The sequence below is a fragment of the Dama dama genome, chromosome 5 (assembly GCF_033118175.1).
Source record: "Dama dama isolate Ldn47 chromosome 5, ASM3311817v1, whole genome shotgun sequence".
Lineage (NCBI taxonomy): Eukaryota > Metazoa > Chordata > Mammalia > Artiodactyla > Cervidae > Dama > Dama dama.
This window is the reverse complement of record NC_083685.1, coordinates 91156407-91179365: the sequence shown is the minus strand read 5'-3', so window position 1 is coordinate 91179365 and position 22959 is coordinate 91156407. Positions and strand designations below refer to the sequence as shown.

At 39.4% G+C, this 22959-nt stretch overlaps 1 protein-coding gene across 4 annotated transcripts in view; it reads left to right on the top strand.

Moving 5' to 3' along the window:
- SSH2 (slingshot protein phosphatase 2) overlaps positions 1 to 22959 on the top strand; it is a 229516-nt gene that overhangs the window by 109071 nt on the left and 97486 nt on the right. Inside the window, exon 1 of one of the 4 annotated variants that reach the window (XM_061142990.1) lies at positions 20212 to 20478. The exons of the other annotated variants lie outside the window; for them this stretch is intronic. Within the exon in view, the coding sequence (XP_060998973.1) occupies positions 20351 to 20478 (128 nt within the window). The 5' untranslated portion in view covers positions 20212 to 20350. Of the gene's footprint in view, positions 1 to 20211; positions 20479 to 22959 lie in introns of those variants that run through there. 4 annotated transcript variants of the gene reach the window in all.

Below are 22959 nucleotides of genomic sequence, written 5' to 3'. Positions count from 1 at the left end.
TGCAACATCTGTTTTTCAAATTGTAATTTAACAGGAAATCTATATGCTGCTGCTAAGTCACTTCAGTCGTGTCCGACTCTGTGCGACCCCATAGACGGCAGCCCATCAGGCTCCCCAGTCCCTGGGATTCTCCAGGCAAGAACACTGGAGTGGGTTGCCATTTCCTTCTCCAATGCATGAAAGTGAAAAGTGAAAGGAAGTCTCTCAGTCGTGTCCGACTCTTAGCGACCCCATGGACTGCAGCCTACCAGGCTCCTCCGTCCGTGGGATTTTCCAGGCAAGAGTACTGGAGTGGGGTGCCATTGCCTTCTCCGGGAAAGCTATATAAATGTATATAATTTATAAGCATGCAAATACTTATATTATACCTGTGTAATGACAGAAAATTGGACTGCATTATTGTTTTTTTTTATCTTCACTGTAATAATATTTCTATGATAAAAATCCAGTTCTGTTTGAGCCTTCCTTTCTATCTGTAAAATGAGGATTGCATATTCTCATCTATCTTATAGGACTGTTGAAAATGCAAGCAAAATTGTTCATAGGAAAGCTTAAATGAATATTCAGCACCAAATATTAAGGCAAGATATGAAGTGATGGTACTTTCACTAGTATTTTCTAAATTCTTTTCCATTTTAATTTCACAAGCTCACAGTCTTATTTCTCTTAATTCTGTGCTATGACTGACACCCTGTACGTCATATAGTATTAAGATCACTTACTGAAGAAAAACAAGAAGAGAAATTGTCAGACTTCAAATTACCAATAAAGTTCTTATTTAGTACAAACCTAGTATTGAATTAGAAATGAGCATTTCCCATCTCTTGAGTCAAATCTGATTCAACTTAGATGATTACCAAAAGTCATAGCCATAGCCATTGAATGCTAAATGTAAAACCCTGTTTAAAGGTACTGATCATCTTGCTTCATTCATCAATGAATATTTATTAAGCACAGACTCATCTGCTTCCTTCTCTGACTCACTGCTATTCCACCATCCTGAGGCAAAAAGATTGTATTAATAAATATAACTGGCAGACTATTCTGGTATTCATTATTCACTGGGAATTTCCTCAAGCCAAGGAATCATTTGGAGGGAGAAGAAAGGACCTGTTATCGATTACCTAAAACAGCTGTTCTGCTGATACACCAAACAAAAGATCAGGAAATTTAGAAACTGTGTAAAACACGTAACTGGTTATGAGCCACCTTTGCTTATAATAATCCTTACTGTTCAGTGGAAAAATTCTCAGCTCATGCTCTGACAGAGCTCTCTGCTTCCCTTTCCCAGCACTTCCAACGTTGTTGTTACACAGTATTCATTGTCTGTTCTTGCCACTTAAGCTGAGTGAGAGCAGAGATAATATCCTGTCCACGATCGTATCCTTAAATTCTGGCACATAGATGGTACTCACTAATTTTCTGTAGAAGGAATAAATGAAGAACTATACTTTCCACCCATTTTTCAGACTTTGGGAAGAGATACTTAGCCTCATTGAGCGCATTTCCTCCACTCTATAATAGAAAAAAGAATATTTTACAGTTTTTTACAAGGATTTGTGATACAAAGGTTAAATGCCTATCATAATAATAGGCACTCAGCAAAAGGTAAGGTATTATTATTATTATTAATCCTTTTTATCATTATAAACTGAGCTCTTCTAAAACTAGGGTTATGATTTTATGTTCATAAAAAACAAATTTGTTGTTGTTCAGTCGCTAAATCATGTCCGACTGTTTGTAACCCCACGAACTGCAGCACACTCGGCTTCCCTGTCTTTCACTGTCTCCCAGATTTTACTCAAACTCATGTCCACTGAGTCAGTGATGCCATCCAACTATCTCATCCTCTATTGCTCCCTTCTGCTGCCCTCAATCTTTCCCAGTATCAGGGTCTTTTCCAGTGAGTCAGCTCATGGCATCAAATGGCCAAAGTATTGGAGCTTCAGCTTCAGCATCAGTCCTTCCAAGGAATATTCAGGGTTGAAGTAAACAAATCTTTATAGTATTTCAGAAACCATCAAAATCACTAATAGCCTAGTTATTCATCCCCCCCAACCCCAAAAGAGACAGTTGATACATTAAAATTTTCAAATAAATTTAAATATACCTGGCAAGGCCAATGTGGGTTTAGGAGGGGGGTTGTTTGCTTGCCATGCCCTGCCTTGCGGCATGTGGGATCTTAGCTGCCCTACCAGGAATTGAACCCATGCCCCCTGCAATGGAAGTACAGAGTCTTAACTATTGAACTACTGGAGACGTTCCAGGCCAATTTTTTTCTGGTGTTTTGTTTTGCAGAACATCCCTCTAAACAGTTGAAATATGTAATCAATGAAATCACTTTTAATATTCAACTGAATTAAATGGTGATTGTCTTAAATAGATTGGTACGTAAATTCCACAGAATACCAAAATAATTTTAAGAAAACCAAACTCCAGGCTTTCTATTAAAAGGATGATCTATAACATATATACATTACATACACACAATACTGCTGCATCTTTACCCACATAAAATTTTTATCATTGATACTCTCTGGGACAGGAAAATACAGGCCATGTAAAGATAGGAAAGGCATATATGGCAGGATTACAAATAATTACATATGAAAATATGATGCCAGTAAGAAGTTCGTGTGTTACTGTTTTTAAGTTGGATATTTTAGTTTGATCCCCAGCTTGGAAAGATCCCCTGGAGAAGGAAATGACCACCCACTCATGTTCTTGCCTGGAGAATCCCATGGACAGAGGAGCCTGATGGGCTACACACAGTCCATGGGGTCACAGAGTGTCAGACACCACTGAAGCAACTTAGTGTGCAGGTTATCTATGATTGAAAAGAAGAAATGGTTCTTTTTTTTAAAAAAAAAATAGCCTGTTGGCCCGAAGTTACATATGAAATTCCAAGTCCTTAACTGTGTGTGATAAGGTAGCTATGCAGGAGCTTAAGTTTTAGAATACCAAATTCCACCATGGAAAGCTCATTAACTGGATTATCTCCGAGCCTTCCCCAACCCTAGACTTTTGTTTGCTTTTTATATTACTGTAGTCATTATTGGGGGGTATATTAAACTCTCAACCCGATAGAGCAGAAAAGAAGCCTATGCAGATCTCTTCAGATGTCAAAAATATGTCAAGAATGAGAAATTAAATTACCCTTAACACACACACACACACACAATTACATTTCTAGAAATTTCTGGAAAATAATTTCTGAGCCAACTTGATGTGGATCTTCTAGGTTCAAGTATGTGAACACATCTTTGGAAAGTTTTTAATATGCAGACATTCTAATCTTCTTATTGATATCTGTACCTTTCATAGAAATACTCCTGTTTCTTGAAGTTTAGACTTTAAATATTGTACCCTTTTTCAAGATCAGTTATTTGGACAATGTTTTAATTTGTCATAGGGTTTTACCTCTCTATTGGCTTGTTTCCCTCACGTTATAAACATGGTCAGATCTTTATCAGACCAAAAGAATCTAAAATATAATTTTACAATACCATTTCATAACCTTGTTTTTAGCTCACACTCCAAGTTTGTTTTGATTTCTTGAAAGGACAGTCTATATTTACTGCCTCCTTTGTCAACTCATATTTACTGTTTCACCCATGAAATCTGACTTTTTGCCCCTCCCATCACTCCAAATGCTGTTCTTGTTAAGATTGCCAGTGAATAATTTTTGATCTGAATCTTAAATGACACTATTGCCCATTCCTCTATGCAGTTCTCACCTCCTTTGGCTTTCTTTTTTAAAAAATATTTATTTATTTGACTACACTGGGTCTTAGTTGCAGCACATGGGATATTCAGTCTTCATTGTGGCATGCAGTATCCTTTGTTGTGACAACTGGGATCTAGTTCCCTGACCAGGGATCAAACCCAGGCCCTCTGCACTGTGAGCATGGAGTCTTAACCACTAGACCACCAGGGAAGTCTCTCCTTTGGCTTTCTTATCATCATTCTTTGCTGGTTCTCCTTATACCCTCTGCCCACAGTATCTCAGTTGGTTTCACCAGCAGTTCTTACCTGTTCATCTCTCAGAAGTTAATTTTTCTCCAGAGACTATCCTTGCCTCACTTTTATTTCCTGGAGTAGAAATTTTCAACCTTTTGGAAAACATGGAGTTGTTTGAAACGCTAGGTAAAATGCTAGAATTTTTCATTAGAAAAACATGTGCATACTGTTTCAAGGATGCTCATGGCTTCCCATCCTCAGATCTATGTTTTGTCCCTCAGTGACCCTGTCCACCTCATTCTTCATGCCTCTGTGCCCAGGACTTTCAAATCTATTGAGTTGGCCAAAGAGTTTGTTTGGGTTTTTCCATAAGATCTTACCTCAGATCCCACTTTGAGCTCTTAAACCTCTTATTTCTAACTGCCTACAACCTCTTATATGTCCTGTGATTGTATTTATTGTATTTATCAGATTTCTATTCCAAAGTTTCCTCCCCTTTATTAAAGAAGTTTTTGCTGGGTATAGGTGATTTACAATGTTGTGTTAGTTTTAAATGTACAGCAAAGTAAATCAGTTATATAGGTAAATATATTCACTCTTTTTTTAAGATTCTTTTCCCATATAGGCCCTTACAGAGTATTGAATAGAATTTCCTGTTCTATACAGTAGGTCCTTATTAGTTATCTATTCTATATATAGTAGTGTGTCTGTGTCAATCCCAGTCCTCTAACTTATTCCCCCTTGCCCCCCAGTTCACTTTTTACATCTGTAACTCTATTTCTGTTCTGTAGATAAGTTCATTTGTAGCCTTTTTTTTTATTTTTTATTTTTTATTTTCTGTAGCCTTTTTTTTAGATTCCACATGTAAATGCAATATCATGTGAGATTTGTCTTCTTTGTCTGATTTACTTCACTCAGTATGACAGTCTCTAGGTCCGTCCTTGTGGCTACATATAGCATTATTTTGTTCTTTTCTATGACTGAGCAATATTCCATTGTGTATATACACCACATCTTTCTTTATCCATTCCTCTGTTGATGGACTTTCCCCACTGATTCCGCCAAGCTTGTTCCCTTGGCTGTGATTTCACTGCGTAGTAAGTAGGGACAGTGAGGATCTCATTCATCCATACATGCACATCACTAATTAGATGATGAGGCATTTGGCTTCCTTAAGAGAGTCTTAGTTACTCCCACCATTTATCTGCATTTCATTGAATTTCTTCACTTTGACATTCGGAGAAGAAATCACATCACGTCAACACCCACTGTGGGCCTTTGCCACTTCTCTTCTTATTAAAACTACCAACTGCTTATAAGTTTAAGCTAGAAACTTCATATTCATCCCTGACTCTTCCCAACCCCACCCTCCAAGGCTTCAGTCCCTAAGCCATCGTTTCTACGTTCTGAACCTCTTTCTGATGAAAGTACAAATAAGAAAAAAAGTTATAGACTGAAACAAGGAATCGATACAGACAAAATTATTTTAAATCCATGAAAAAGACTTCTTGACTAAACATCCAAGTGGGAATAGTAAACATCAGATTTAAGGGGGACTTGGTCACTTATCTTTTTATTCTGTAGTGATACTGTAGGCTTTGTCATCTGGGTATTCTTTACCGTTTGGCAAAACCTATTATATTTTGATTAAATTTTAAGGCTTGCATAATATACAGTTTATTTTGTATAGAATTTGTGTTCATAGCTTTATAAAGGAGATTCTATATTTGTAGAATCATTATGGACAGAAAGGGTTACATAAAGTATACAAATGTGTTTTTATCTCAGACTTTTCCCTTTCTGTCCATGACCTCTGCCTCAGCCTTAACCTAGACCTTCTTGCTTAAATTACTGGCTCCTAACATGATCCCTCTGCATCTCTAACTGATCCTCATGCCAATACAGTCTCCACCTACTCTCAGAGATGACTCAGATTTATTCATGTCACTTTCCAACTTAAAAATCTCCTATTATTCTCTGTCGCCTATAGAGTGGCCTAGAATTTGTTATGACATTTAAAAAACTTTAAAAACTGACCTCATTCCAACTTTTCAGCCCTACTCTTGCCACTGAGCCCTATGCTCTTTATTCAGGCCTTGATGAACTATCTGCCCTTCCCAAAACATGTCTTTTATCCTCTCAAAATTAACTTACATATGCCTGCAAGCACCCAATTCATACATTATACTTTATAGTCATTATCTCATTGAGTCCTTGTAAGTTGCAGAAAATTATCATTATTGCCCATTTTATAGATGAGGAAGCTGAGACACAAAGAGAGTAGTGACTTGCCCATATCATACAGCACAGAACTCAAATTCTAAGTAGAATAAACTACCCCTGGTAATATTATAAGAAGAAAATAACTTTCTTGTAATTCATTCATTGTTAGCTAAATCTGTCACCAGGCTCACACTCAAAGTCCCAAATTCATTTTCTGTGATATAAAAATGACAATAATTATAAGAAGTTTGCAATAATCAATAAATTTCACTAACAATGATTTATTATATCTTTTTATTTGCTCATTTTTTTAAAGTCAGTTTGTGCATATTTTAAATTTTAATGTAAATGTTAATTAATTTAAATATAATTCTAATAAGTACACAGTTTTTCTTTAAAATTTTTTGTTAAGAATTGTGTTGATGCAATAATGTCTCTCATTTCCCAAACTGAAATTACTGTTTTTAACCCGACACAATCCTTTTCCTTTAAGGACCTGACCTTCCTTTTGAAAGGCAGTATGCTGTTATCAAAATACTTCATTAAGCTTAGTTTTCTTTAAATATGTTACTTTACCTATAAAATTATGAAAATATCAACCCCAAAGAATAATTACTATTAGGCCACTTAAGGTGAAGTACTTTATAAACAAATAATAATGTAATTTCTCATAATGTACTGCAACAATATAGTCATTGAATGCCACTAAGACAAAAAGAGTTTTAGTTCATTGTTCTTAGTTGTATGAAAAGAGCACTAATACTGGAGTTAGGAGACCTATGTTTATATTGGTTGCATGACTTGAGACAAATACGTTCATTCTTTGAGACTGTTTTCTCTTTATTAAAAAGAAATTAGTATTCTTATTGTCAGGCAAAAGTAATATACAAATATGAAAATGCCTCAAACAGTAGGCAAAGTTCTAGTGTGTAGTAGTATATCGCAGTGCATGCATGCTAAGTCACTTCCGATGAACACCGAACTGAGAAGAGTAGGTACCTGCATAGAGAGAGGGCAGAAGGCTCAGAGAAGTTCAAAGGGGTGGTGCAGCTTCAGCTAATGTTTTAAAATCTGAAGAGTGAAGTGTTAGGATGTGATTGTGCTGTCTACTGAGCATCTGGCGGTTTGTTATCCTCTCTGTTCTTTGCTGTATGTTTGAATACTTCACAATCAAACATTAAAAGGCAGAGTTGCTACCTAGTCTTCTTTTCCCCCAGCAAAGTATTTTTCACTTCACTTAAGATCTATTGTCCAGTTGGCCTTCCAGCTGAGGTGGTGTGAATCGAATCTGGCAATACCATATCTCTTCTGTTAGTTGATGTACTAGCTGAAGAATGATACAAAATGCTCCCTTTCTGCTGAGAATCGAGGAGTGTAACTTTTGCATCCTTCTTGATTTTTCCTAATCCAGACATAAAAAAAAAAAAAACAACTTTCTGTTTTATATTTAAATTCCTTAAAGATATTTGACTTGGTTGTTGAAAAGTACATAATTGTATGTAACTGCGTAATTTTGCATGTTCATCTGATTTCAGAGAAGAAAGACATGGCAAGTGAAATGTGGCCAGGGAAGCTGATACATGAAAGCTTGAAGAGATAATGATGCTGCTCAGCCAGGTCTTGGAAATTTGATCAGTCTAAACAAACTGCATAGTACTAAATTGCTTGTGAAAGGGCTGAATCAATCCTGCTGCGATTTGAACTTTTGGCTCCTGAAAGTCTAGGGCAGGCTTGAAAATAAAAATAAAACCCTCACATACTGAATTGTATTCCAGGCCCTCTACTGTATTCTCTGTACGAAGAAGGCATCTACCCAAAGAGCAAGAGGCGGCAGAAAGATGAGGTAGTGAAGAGGAGTCTTAGGGATTTCTCCCCATATCAGGAGCTCCCAAGGGGAGAGGACCTCTGTCATTAACATATCAATTCCTTTAGGAAATATTTATGTAGAGCCCTAAGAAAAATGTAGTGGGGTGTGGGATAATAGATCAACCAACTAGAACATACTTAATACTTATGATTTGGCTGGCACTGTGCTAGGCTCTATGAAGTCCACGAAAGAGAGTTCTGTGTGATTTGCTTCATTAGAAAGATAAATTATGTGGCATAAAACAGAGAAGTGAAGTGAAAGTCATTCAGTCCTGTCCGACTCTTTGCGACCCCATGGACTGTATAGTCCCTGGAATTCTCCAGGCCAGAATACTGGAGTGGGTAGCCTTTCCCTTCTCCAGGGGATCTTCCCAACCCAGGGATCAAACCCAGGTGTCCCGCATTGCAGGTGGCTTCTTTACCAGCTGAGCCACAAGGGAAGCCCAGGAATACTGGAGTAGGTAGCCTAACCCTTCTCCGGGGGATCTTCCTGATATAGGAATCAAACCGAGGTCTCCTGCATTGCAGGTGGATTCTTTACCAACTGAACTATGAGGGAAGCCCATGAAAGCCTGGATAAAAATGGTCTCAGAGAAGGAATAATTTGAATAGGGAGGAGAGTAAGACTCCTGTATAGGAAGACAGGATAGAAACCACCTAATTATGGAAAGGATTTGTTTTGGGAGAATGGCTAAAAAATAGTTAAACTGATTGTGCTGGAGAAGGGATGGAGTTGGGGGTAATATGCCATAATGCTGGATTATAGTAGGATTTAAATCACGGAGGATCTGAAGGCCAGAAGAAGAGCTTGGATGTGATCTAAAAGGGAATAAACAACTCTTTGGGGATTTTAAATAGGGGATTATTATAAAAGTGTTTAACTCTTAATCATTTTGATAATCAGCATCTAAAGTGCCTGGCCCATGGGTATTCAGGGTTAGTCCAGTTATATCCAGCTAATCTGTCAATAGTATGTTGGCAGGTTGAATTGGACCCATCTCAGCCTAAAGAGTGGGATTCCCAGGTGGCACAGTGATAAAGAATCTACCTGCCAATGCAGGAAATTCAGGAGGGTTCAGTCCCTGGGTCGGGAAGATCCCCTGGAGGAGGAAACGGCAACCCACTCCAGTATTCTTGCTGGAAAATCCCGTCTGTGGGGTCACAAAGAGTCAGACATGACTGAGCACACATATAGCAGCAGCCTAATGCGTAGGCGTCTTATCACCGTGATATTATTAGCTGGTTCATCTTTTTCTTTAACTGTAATGAGGAGTGATAATACCTACCCAGCTAGTAAGTAGGTTTATTTAATCAAATGAGATCATGATCCCATCATTATCCACAAATACAGTGAACACCTCCTTTATGTAAGATGCTGTGTTTAAAAAAAAAAAACTAGGGAAGCAAAAAACTGTAGAGGTGTAAGTGCTTTGAAAAATATCTTGTGATGAATATTAGTTTGAAATACAGAGTTGTACAGGATCTGGTAGCAAGAGAATGGTATACAACAACCAGAAGGTCATCTTACTGCTATATTTAGTACTGGGTTAGGTCCCTGTTATTGTCAGGACCTGCCAGCTATAGCTAGGATCAAGTAGAGAAGGAAACACAAGGTGTAGGAAGGTAGATATTTAAGGTCCCCAGGAGTTCTTCCTGTTGGCAGTAGACCTTTTCAGACTTAAACCTGTTCTGTAATGAACCTATATAAGCATGCAGACAGTGTAGAATATTGATTAACAAAACAGATTCTTTCTGGAGCTAGAGTAACTTGCTGAATTCAAATTACTGCTGTATTACCTTAGACAAATCATTTAACCTCTCTGAGCCTCGTAAAGATAATCATAGAAGCATAGGGTTGTTTGTGAAAATTGAGATACTTCATGTAAACTCTTTTTTCTTAATTTTTTATTTCATATTGGTGTATAGCTGATTAACAATGTTGTAATAGTTTGAGGTGAAGAGTGAAGAGACTCAGCCGTACATATACATGTATCCATTCTCCCCCAAATTCCCCTCCCATCCAGGCTGTTACCTAACATTGAACAGAGTTCCATGTACTGTACAGTAGGTCCTTATTGGTTATCCATGTTAAATATAGCATGTGTACATGTCCATCCCAAACACCCTAACTATCCCTTCCCCCCAACCTTCCCCCTGGCAACCATGAGTTCTACACAGAAACTCTTAATAGAGGATCTGTGCTGTGTACACATATACACATATATGTACTTCACTGTGCTTAATTGCTCAGCCCTGTCTGACTCTTTGCAACCTCATGGACGGTAGCCCACCAGGCTACTCTGTCCAAGGGCATTCTCCAGGCAAGAATACTGGAGTGGGTTGCCATGCCCTCCTCCAGGGGATCTTCCCAACCCAGGGATCAAACCTAGGTCTCCATACATTGTAGGTGGATTCTTTACCATCTGAGCCACCAGGGAAGCCCAACATATGTACGTATATATTACATAGATTTAGTTTTTAATATATTATGTGAAGAGGTGTAGAAGAGAAGCTTGGGCCCTGAGTTAATTTAATAGATCATAGTGTGAGAGTAGACACAGAGATTCCAATGGAAAATAAAAAACTAAACCCTTTAGGAAGGCAATTTGATAATGTCTGCCAATTCCTAAGATGTTTAAAATATTTTAACTGCCAATTCCACCTCTCGGTATCTGCCCAACAAATATATTCACATTAAAGGCGAAAGATTGTGTGAAAGTATGTTCATAGTGATACTGCCTATAATAGTAAAGACTGGAAACAATTTAAATGTCCATCAGTAGAGGAGTATTTAAATTATATATAATTGTAAAATAGAATGTGAAGCACTTCTTTAAAAGAATGAGGTACATCTTTATAAACATGGGAAAGTATCTAAGATATAGTGATTAAGTGTGGAGGGAGCACAAAGCATAATAATATGTATACATAATTATGGCTTGTGTGCATGTGTGTTTCTTAAAGAACAGCTATAACATATTAATGTTTGCTTATACAGGAAAAATTTCTGGAACATTAACAGTCATCCCTGGGAGTAGGATGATGGTGATGAGAAGAGTGACTTTTATTTCATCTTTCTACTGGGGAAAAAAAAAATGTTTTTGAGCCTGTGTTTGAAAGGCTGTGTTTAAAATTTTTCTTTTTTAATGTTTAAAGAGAGTGAGGATTAAATGGTTAAATGCTTTGTAAGGTGTGTTGGATGTGAAAAGTGATCTATAAACGCCTGCTATTTTTACTAAACAATAGAGTGTGAGGCCTTTGTAACCTGAAGAAAACAGCATTTCAGCATTTCTTCCCACTAGAGCATATGGTGGTTAAGACTATAGGGGATGAATGCCTTAGATCAGCCTCTCATGGAGTTGATATGCAGACCCTTTCAGTATTTCCCGTTGCTCTTATGGTGGAAAGTTCTATAGAAAGGATTGGAAGGGCTCAGTGACATTGTTCTATCCAGTGTTTAAAACTATTGTCAGATATTCTTTTAAATAAAACTATTAGCCACATAGTGATTGCAAAACTTGATTGCTTTGAAGAGCCTTTGTTTACAGAGTTTGCTTTATTGTATTGCATGAAGAGTGCCTTTGACTAAGTGTAGCAAGATACCTCTTAGTACTACTGTCTGGACAACAAGTTTGGAAATTAAGGGTATTATCTTGAGAGTTCTAGCCTAGCGTTTTACAGATTAACAGGAGACAGATTGTTGTGCTACTCTAGGTAACAGGCTTTTTGTTTTGTAACTCTTTAAAGTTGGTTTTCTCCTTTTTGACACTCAGGAGATTAATTTACTATTTATTTCTCTAGATGAAGCCCTTAGAGAAAACATAAAAATACAGATAGGTCTTCTGATTGGTATATTCATTCTTTCTTATAACTAGGTATTTCAAAAATAAAGTTATATACATTAATACTATTATTTCAAAGCTTTTTTAAAAAAGGCAAAATCCCAGTAAGCACTGCAGATGTCATGTTACTACAAGATGACAATATGTAATTAATACTGCCTGGAAAGCCATAATAGTAAAGACTTCCTGAATGAAATGGTGGTGTATATGGGAAGTATATTTGTATTTTAAATTTCATTCATTCATCTACTTCTCATCCCAAATACAAACAAATACAACACTTTCTGTTATCAGAAGCTGATTGGCCAATTTATGGATGGTAACAGTACCAAAAATCTGGTGCTGTCCTGTTCACAAAGCACTTGTGTCTGTGTATCTTAGTAAACCTGTGAGGTAAGCATTACCATCCCACTCTACAAGGGCTGGGACAAAGTAAGTGTTGCCCATGGACAGAGTAGCTAGATCTAGAACTTTCTGATACCACATTCATTGCCATTTTAATACTGCCCACTTTAGCTGTTTTTCAGCTTGATGGAAGAGAGCAAAGAGGATTATCTCTAGTTCAACATTTTCATTTTCTCAGTTAATAAACTAAAATGCACAGTGGACTTTACCTTAAGGTTGCCAAATTGACTTCAGAGTCTGCTTGCTCCCTTCAATGCACACACAGAGCCTTCTTAATGACCTAAAGAAAAGCACATAGGTCTTTTGCCTATTAAGGGTTTTACCTCAGAGAAACAGTCAAAAGATAAGATTACATGGAAGATTTAGAAAAACAAAAAAAGTTTTTAATAAAAATGCAACACTTTATGATAATCCTCCACTCTGATCTTAGATTCTTCACTGAAGACTCCAGCTCTCTGATTTTATTTCTGAAGTCTTCCGCAACCCTTCTGTTAGCTCTCTTAAGCTTACAGAGCCATTAAGACCAAAAAAGATTTTTGTGCCAGGTACTCTTTTCAGTGCTTTATTATCTTTCAACTTAATTAATCCTCACAATAACTTCATAAATTAGGTACTAATACAGAGCCACAGATTAAGTAGCAATTTAAAGTTCATAGCTAAAAAAAAATTTTAAATAAAATTTAAAAAAATAAAGTTCATAGCTAATAGTGGTTCTAGAACCCAGCCTATTAAATTCTAAGGTCAGAATTTTTAACTGTTGCACTATACTACTTTATAACAGGCAAGTTTGGCCTTGGAGTACCAAATGAAGCAGGGCAAAGGCTAACGGAGTTTTGCCAAGAGAAAGCACTGGTCATAGCAAACACCCTCTTCCAACAACACAAGAGACAACTCTACACATGGACTTCACCAGATGGTCAATACTGAAATCAGACTGATTATATTCTTTGCAGCCAAAGATGGAGAAGTTCTATACAGTCAGCAAAAACAATACTGGAAGCTGACTGTGGCTCAGATCATGAGCTCCTTATTGCAAAATTTAGACTTAAATTGAAGAAAGTAGGGAAAACCACTAGGCCATTCAGGTATGATCTAAATTAAATCCATTATGATTATACAGTAGAAGTGACAAATAGAATCAAGGGACTATTAGATCTGATAGAGTGCCTGAAGAACTATGGATGGAGGTTCGTAACATTGTACAGGCAGCGGTGACCAAAATCATCCCCAAGAAAAAGAAATGCAAGAAAGCAAAATGGCTGTCTGAGGAGGCCTTACAAATAGCTGAGAAAAGAAGAGACGCGAAAGGCAAAGGAGGAAGGGAAAGGTTTAATCAATCGAATCCTGAGTTCCAAGGAAATGAGAAATAAGAAAGCCTTGTTAAGTGAACAATGCAAAGAACTAGAGAAAAACAATATAATGGGAAAGACTAGAGATCTCTTCAGGAAAATTAGAGATACCAAGGGAACATTTCATGCAAAGATGGGCACAATAATGGACAGAAATGGTAAAGACCTAACAGAAGCAGAAGAGATTAAGAGGAGGTGGCAAGAATACACAAAAAAAGGTACAAAAAAAGGTCTTAATGACCCAGGTAGCCATGATGATGTGGTCACTCAACTAGAGCCAGACATTCTGGAGTGTGAAGTCAAGTGGACCTTAGGAGGAATTACTAAGAAGAGCTAGTGGAAGTGATGGAATTCCAGCTGAGCTATTTAAAATACTGAAAGATGATGCTATTAAGTGTTGCACTCAATATGCCAGCAAATTTGGAAAACTCAACAGTGGCCACAGGACTGGAAAAGGTCAGTTTTTCTTTCAATCCCAAAGAAGGCAAATGCCAAAGAATGTTCAAATTGCTGCATATTTGGGCTCATTTCACATACTAGCAAAGTAATGTTCAAAATGCTTCAAACTAGGCTTCAACAGTACCTGAATTGAGAACTTCCAGATGTACAAGCAAGATTTAGAAAAGGCAGAGGAACTAGAGATCAAATTGCCAACTGTGCCTTTGACTGTGTTCACAACAATCTGCGGAAAATTCTTAGAGATGGGAATACCAGACCACCTTACCTGCCTCCTAAGAAACCTATATGCAGGTCAAGAAGCAACAGTTAGAACTGGACATGGAACAAATGGACTGGTTCAAAACTGAGAAAAGAATACGTCAAGGCTGTATGTTGTCACCCTGCTTATTTAACTTATATGCAGAGTATGTCATGCAAAATGCTGGGCTGGATGAATCACAAGCTGGGATCAAGATTGCTGGGAGAAATAACAGTAACCTCAGATATACAGATGACACCACCTAAATGACAGAAAGTGAAGAGGAGCTAAAGAGCCTCTTGATGACGGTGAAAGCGGAGACTGAAAAAACTGGCTTAAAATTCAGCATTCAAAAACCTAATATCATGGCATCTGGTCCCATCACTTCATGACAAATAGGTGGGAAAACAATGGAAGCAGTGACAGACTTTATTTTCTTGGGCTCCAAGACCACTGCAGACAGTGACTGCAGCCGTGAAATTAAAAGATGCTTGTTCCTTGGAAGAAAAGCTATGACAAACCTAGACAGCATATTGAAAAGCAGAGACATCACTTTGCCAATAAAGGGCAAAGCTATGATTTTTCCAGTAGCCTTGTATGGATGTGAGAGTTGGAACAGGAAGGCTGAGCGCCGAAGAACTGATGGTTTCAAACTAGGGTGCTGGAGAAGACACTTGAGAGTCCCCTGGACAGCAAGGAGATCAAACCAGTCAATCAGTCCTAAAGGAAATCAACCCTGAATATTCATTGGGAGGGCTAATGCTGAAGCTGAAGCTACAATACTTTGGCTACCTGATGCAAAGAGCCAACTCTGGAAAAGACCCTGATGCTAGGAAAGATTGAGGGCAGAAGGGGGCGACAGAGGATGAGATGGTTGGATAGCATCATCGACTCAATGGACATGAATTTGAGCAAACTCTGGGAGATAGGGAAGGACAGGGAACCCTGGCATGCTACAGTCCATGAAGTCGCAGAGTTGGACACAACTGAGTGACTGAATGACAGTACTACTTTTAGATAAGTGACTGTGTTAAGTGGATTAAATCCATTTCTTAGGATCTCCAGATTGGATGAAATTCCTGTTTCCCAACTCTCCCAAAAACAGATCTTGGGATATTTTCTTAGGGTTTTATTATCCCATTTTACAAATGAAGTTAAGTGAGTTGGCCAGAATCTTAGATTATTCAGTGACTGTGTTAGAAGTAAATTTATGTCCTTTGGTTTCTAGCCCACAGTCTTTGAGATTATAAATTAACACTGTCACCTTTGAGCTCATTAGCTATTGTCAATTCAAGTGATCCACCATGTTGAAATTTTGTTACAGCAACAAAAGTATGTTTACATCCTTCACATTTGACCTTTGGGTCTTCCCTGGAGTACAGTTAGGTCACTATGCAAGGCTCTAGTTTTATACAGTTTTACAGTGTTTATACCTTATGACACATGAAGACATAGTAGTGGAGTATGTCTTAAAAGAGACATCTATTGCTTTAAAAATTTTTTAAGTGCTTTTAATATATGAGTCTACAAAAAATTTAATTTAATCATTGCTAATGCTATCAAGAGCCAAGTTAACATTTTAGAATATTCATATTTCTGACCCTTGAGATGATAGGCAAATGACATGACCAAATTCATTTCATATCCACTAAACTCAAGCAGTAGTGTAAAGAAATACATCGATCTTTTCTTCAGGGACTTTGTGCAGATGTTTTTCTTTTTTTTTTTTTTTTTTAGAGAAAGCCCCTTCTGACTTCATGTGGAGTAGAAAACTAGCTTAGTTTATTTCATGCTGCTCAATTTAATTTGGAATCATTTTTGAATTCCCAGATGCTTGGGTACAGAGCACTTCTCCCTGGAGCCTTGTTTCCTGACAGTGGAGAGTAAAGGATTAAATTGAGCTGAAACTAAACTGATTGACATTTTGACACTCTGCAGATTGTGAAAAGAAAGAGAATTTGTTCAACTTTTAGAAACAGTAGTAGGAAGGATTATTTCCTTAAAGGTACCCCAGTCTACAGAGATGATTTTTTTTTTTTTTTTTCTTAAAAACCAAGAGGCTTGTTCTAGCACTTTGCCAATTTTCTATATTACAGTTCAAAATGGGAATTTAACTTTGAAAAGCCTTTGAAAAGGCCTGGATGGGAGTGTTAAAACAGTCTCCTTCATTTTTTGAATGGGCACTGACAGGTCTTTTGAGGGAAAACAAAGGACTGTGCGCTTCTGGGGTGTCACTATAGGAACCTATTTGTAAAAGACAAGTATACATATTTATGAAATCTTTATCTCTGTTGCTTTTAAATGCCAGATATATTAAGTGCTGCATTGAGTAAACATCTCCTGCTGACTTCTTTTCCTGAGAGATACAGATGATTACCATGCCATCATCTTTCCTAAACTGCATCACTTAATGTTGACTTCTCTGCTGCATCATGAAAGGAACTGGACTCACCTTAACAGTGCTGTTCCAAACAGCCTGTTCCTTTTTTTTTTTTTTTTAATCACTGCAGGAGGCTGTAATAAATTACAGCCTGGAAGAAGTTTCAAACTGGCAAGTTTGCCAGTTATTTAAAGCAATTTATTTTGGGGTGTATCAGCAGATTTTTTTTCTTACACTGCCATTTGGGTGCCTGCTGACACAGCCTGAATAAATCTTTCAAAAATTTTCCTTCCTAGAGATGGATGAAGATCATGATGTGCTGGACTCCAAAGTCCAGACCTTGTATTAACTCTTCACTTGCCAGCTAGTTCCTAATTTAGGTATCTTTTTCCAATATGAGTTTGCAATATTGGAAGTCCTTCAGTGCCTTGGCAACAATTTTGTTTTATGTAAGGATCAACTTACAAAAGAATGATTCTGATTGTAGACACAGAATTTATAGTTTAGATTATTTCATTACTAGTGTTTTGAAAATTGCCAAACTTCCCATTGGGATAAAACAAAGAATTATTTCTTCTTGATTCTAGCATATGCTCAGTAGTAAAGTGAGTTTAGTCTCTGTTATATTTCTAGTTTCTAATTTTTTTCTCAATGAAAAAAATTCTTATAATAGTGAAGTCACTTTTTTAAATTGTTAATTTTTGTCTCTGGAATTCTTATAGCATCTTATATTGATGTATAGTTTAGTGAGGTAGTCATAAAAGCGAAAAATACCAATGCCCAGAAATACTTGTTCTGATCAGACAGTAAGGACAAGAGATAAGGGAGCTAACTTTTATTTACCATGTGCCTGCAGGAGGGCCAGTCCCTTTTGTCAGCCACTACACACAGTGTGTAGGAGACAGAGAAAAGAGATTCTCCTTTCACAAAGAGCTGGTCCCTGTTTCGGTGAAAGGCATTGCTCAGTGAGTAGTTAGGAAAATCATAAAGCATCAGGGAATAGGTTTTAGTGGGAAAAGCCCTAGATCAGGAGTTATGAAACAGGAGTTCATATCTAAGTTCCTATATGTCACTTACAAATCAGGTCATTTGGCTAGCCTGTGAATGTTCCCACATCTCTACAGTGAGGATATAATCTCTAGCCTGTCTTCCTCTCTAGATCATTGCGCACAACAGTTCTCAACCCGGGCTGCACACTGGAATCACCCGGGAAGCTTTGAAAAATACTGTCTTCTGGATCCCAGTTCAGTTCAGTCACTCAGTTGTGTCCGACTCTTTGCAACCCTGTGGACTGCAGCATGCCAGGCTTCTCTGTCCATCACTAACTCCTGGAGCTTGTTCAGACTCATGTACATCAAGTCGATGATGCCATTCAACCATCTCATCCTCTGTCGTCCCCTTCTCCTCCTGCTGCAATCTTTCCCAGCATCAAGGTCTTTTCCAATGAGTCAGTTCTTCACATCAGGTAGCCAAAGTATTGGCCCATCTGGATCCCAGCCTTAAGAGATTTTGATTTGATTGGTCTAGGGTGCAGCCAGGCATTGGGGTTTTTTTAATCTCCACAGGTGGATTCATATATGCAGTTAAGGCTGGGAATCCTTAGATTGTAAGACGGTTAGGAGAGCCCTTATACATTTATTTATAAGCATTAGCAGATGTTAATCGACATCTGACACACTAGTAAAGTAACACTCAAAATTGTCCAAGCCAGGCTTCAGCAATACGTGAACCGTGAACTTCCAGATGTTCAAGCTGGTTTTAGAAAAGGCAGAGGAACGAGATCAAATTGCCAACATCTGCTGGATCGGCGAAAATGCAAGAGAGTTCCAGAAAAACATATATTTCTGCTTTATTGACTATGCCAAAGCCTTTGACTGTGTGGATCACAATAAACTGTGGAAAATTCTGAAAGATATGGGAATACCAGACCACCTGACCTGCCTCTTGAGAAACCTGTATGCAGGTCAGGAAGCAACAGTTAGAACTGGACATGGAACAAGAGACTGGTTCAAATAGGAAAAGGAGTACGTCAAGGCTGTATATTGTCACCCTGCTTATTTAACTTATATGCAGAGCACATCATGAGAAATGATGGGCTGGAGGAAGCACAAGCTGGAATCAAGATTGCGGGGAGAAATATCAGTAACCTCAGATATGCAGATGACACCACCCTTATGGCAGAAAGTGAAGAAGAACTAAAGAGCCTCTTGATGAAAGTGAAAGAGGAGAGTGAAAAAGTTGGCTTAAAGCTCAACATTCAGAAAAGTAAGATCATGGCATCTGGTCCCATCACTTCATAGCAAATAGATGGGGAAACAGTGGAAACAGTGGCAGACTATTTTGGGAGGTTCCAAAATCACTGCAGATGGTGATTGCAACCATGAAATTAAAAGACACTTACTTCTTGGAAGGAAAGTTATGACCAACCTAGACAGCATATTAAAAAGCAGAGACATTACTTTGTCAACAAAGGTCCGTCTAGTCAAGGCTATGTTTTTTCCAGTGGTCATGTATGGATGTGAGAGTTGGACTATAAAGAAAGCTGAGCACCAAAGAATTGATGTTTTGAACTGTGGTGTTGAAGAAGACTCTTGAGAATCCCTTGGACTGCAAGGAGATCCAACCAGTCTTTTCTAAAGGAGATCAGTCCTGGGTGTTCATTGGTAGGACTGATTTTGAAGCTCAAGCTCCAATACTTTGGCCACCTGATGTGAAGAGCTGACTCATTGGAAAAGACCCTGATGCTGGGAATGATTGAGGGCAGGAGGAGAAGGGGATGACAGAGGATGAGATGGTTGGATGGCATCACTGACTCAATGGACATGGGTTTAGGTGGACTCCGGGAGTTGGTGGACAGGAAGGCCTGGCGTGCTGCAGTTCATGGGGTTGCAAAGAGTCGGACACGACTGAGCGACTGAAATGAACTGAACTGAATCGACATTGTAGATGCTTTTTTCCCATCAAAACTTCAACTGTTTTGCTTTTTAAAAAAATTCAGTTAATCACTGCGTCTTCCTAGCCTGTGGCACATAGGAAGCCATTGATAAATATTTGTTGCATTCTCGAGTGTACAGCCTTTTAAGTTTTAAGGTCATTTGAAAAATGGGGTTTGTTTGCCGTTCGTATATAAAGCCGATTAAGAGACAGGTCCTTTCTGTTGAAACATTCCAAAGAAATGCGAGCCTTTCTTGGCCACCCGCACCCTATTCCACACCCTCAGTCTCAGGCTCGCTTCAGTCCTCCACTCAAGCCGAGGCGGCCTGGTGCCGACCCTCGCTCCGTAGGCCCGGACGCCAGCTGCGGATCCATCGTGTGCAACGAGCTCCGGGGCGGGGCTCCGGCGGGCCCGACCCTCCGGCTCTCGGGACCGCCCCGCCGGCGCGCTCAGCCCCGCCCCGCCCCGCCCCGGACGCGAGTTGGGGCGGGCTGCTGGAGGCGCCCGGCCGCTGGGACTCCACGGCCGAGCCCCAGGGCTGCGGCGGCTGCCTCCGCGAGACCCGGCGGGCCCAAGTCGGCCGCCGGGAGTCCGCACTGCCTGCGCCTCCAGTCCGGTGGAGCCCAACGCGAGCGCCTCGTGCCGAGCCGGGCGGGGGCCACGATGCGGAGCCGTGCGCCCTGAGCCGGCCCCATGACCCTGAGCACGTTGGCCCGCGAGAAGAAGGCGCCCCTCGCCTGCACCTGCAACCTCGGTGGCCCCGACATGATCCCCTACTTCTCCGCCAACGCGGTCATCTCGCAGAACGCCATCAACCAGCTGTGAGTGCCGCGCGCCCTCCGCCCTCTGCGAACGGTCTCTCGGAAAGTTTGCTTTTCAGCTGCCGCTTTTCCCAGCAACTGGGAGCAAGCAAGGGTGAAATCGCACTCTGCTCGCTTGCAACTCCCGCGGCCCCAGAGACAGCATAGTAGGGTGGAGATGTAGAGTAATTCTTGGAGGCGGAAAGTGTCCTGAGGGTGGGAAGGCGGACAGAAGAATCCTTTGGGGGAATTTCTGGTAAACTTTGAGAGGATCTGAAAGTGAAGTCGCCCCAGGGAAATTGTGATGACGGAATGACAGCCGTTTGGCATTTTGGAAACTCGGGCTATAGGGCGGTCAGTAGCCCCCGGCCGGAAACGCTAGGACTACGCTGCGGGTCCCGCTGGTGCTCAGACCCCCGTGTTTGTTGTTTTGTTTCCTTGCTTCAAATAAGTTTGCTTGTGACCATAGGTTTCTGTTGCAAGCCGCGCACGCGAAGAAGGACAGTTCATTTTTCACACTGACTGGTTGTAGTCTGGAATTATTTCATAATGCTGGATTTTAGTGGTAGTTTGACTCTTTTTGTCTCAGCCAGTAGTAGTACGCGCTTACAACCGAAGCCTGCAGGCATACCTTCAATCGCTAAAGTGCAAGATCCCGTTGCATCTTTAAATCATCACAGTTTTCAGAGTCTCTAGAATTGTTCCTCACTTCCTTAGTGGTTTAGCTATTTCTGAGAACTGTGTGCTCAAGCTTGTGGTTAATCTCACCTCACATTTAAAAAGGGCAAAATAGAGGAACTCCCATCTATTCAAGTTGCATCATAAAACTGGTTGAGAGGTTCAGGGTTACTTTTAGCTGGCAGCAGTTTGATCTTTGTAGTATGTTAGCTCTCACTCGGAGTGGCTTCAAGGGGAGTCACCTACTGAGGTTTTCCCAGACTCCTGGCACTTAAGTCACTTCTGTCTCCCACCCAGGTCAACCCTAAAGAACTTTTTAGTTTCATGTCCAACAGTAGAAACTTTACATTATCCTTATATTAAAGGTCTCAAGTATAGCCTGTAAAGTGATTTCTGTGGTGGTGGTGGTTTAGTCGCTAAGTCGTGTCCGACCCTTTTCTACTCCATGAACATGCCCCTCTGTCCATGGGTTTTCCCAGGCAGGAATACTGGAGTGGGTTGCCATTTCCTTCTCCAGGAGAGCTTCCAGACCCAGGGATCAAACCCACATCTCCTGCTTGGCAGGCAGATTCTTTACCACTGAGTCAGATAATCTTAAATCTAATTTATTATTTTAACAGTTTCCACTGTTACCAAATCAAATTTGCATTTTAACTTTCCATTTTGTGTTGGTTCTTGGTGATGCACTGAAAAAAGCACACACATCCCCAATATAGTGGTTTTACTGCTCTGTGTTATAAACTTTGTAGAATTAAATCAGCCATTTACTTTCTCTTTTTTTTTTTTTTTGGACCTTGTAGAGGGAGGAGGGCAGCATATGGGATCATAGTTCCCAGACCAGGGTTGTAACCGGTCCTCCCCTGCAGTGGAAGCTAGGTGTTTGAACCAGTGGACCATCAGGGAAGTCCCTGCACTTTACCTTTTACCAAAGAAAAAAAGGGAGGGGAATGAATAATCTGAAAATGGGCAACCAATGGCAAAATAAATGTGAACAATACTTTAAAAAATAAAAAAGATAATGGAAGCAACCCACATGTACATTAAGGGATACATGGATAAACATAATGTGGTCTGGGATACAACTGAATATTATTCAGCTGTAAAAAGGAAGGAAATTCTGACATATGCTACAACGTGGATGAACTTTGAAGACATCACTCTGAGTGAAATAGGCCAGTGACAAAGTACAAGCACTGTATGATTCCACTTACATGAGGGACTTGAGCATAAGTAGTCTGGTTCCCAGGGTTTGGAGGAAGAGAATGAGAAATCTGTGTCTAATGGGTACAGAGTTTCATTTGAGGAAGAAGAAAAAGTTTTGGGGGTGGATGGTGGTGAGAACTGCACAACAGAATGAATATTTAATGGCACTGAACTGTACACTTAAAAATGGTTAAAATGGCAAACTTTATGTTTAACTACAGTTAAAAGATTAAACAATTTAAAAGACAGCGCTTCTGAGCTTTGCGGGGGAAAGGAGTTTTGAATCTAGTGTATACGTTTCTTTTCCTACTAATTAGTGTCTTGGGGTACATTTGACTTATTTTCTTGAACTGTAAAATGAAGACACTGTGGTTCTGACCCCAGAGGATCATGAAAGATTATGTATGTGGTAGGTAACAATTTACAAACGATAAACTTCTGCACAGTAAAATGGGTAAATTGATGTTAAACAAAAACTAAACTGCTGCCATTCGTTGACCACTTGCCAGTGTGCTGAGTTTAGTGTGTATCTCATTTAATCATCACAACCACCATATGAACTAATTTATTCTGTTTACAGAGAATGAAGCTGAGGCTTTAAATATTTGCTAATAAATGACA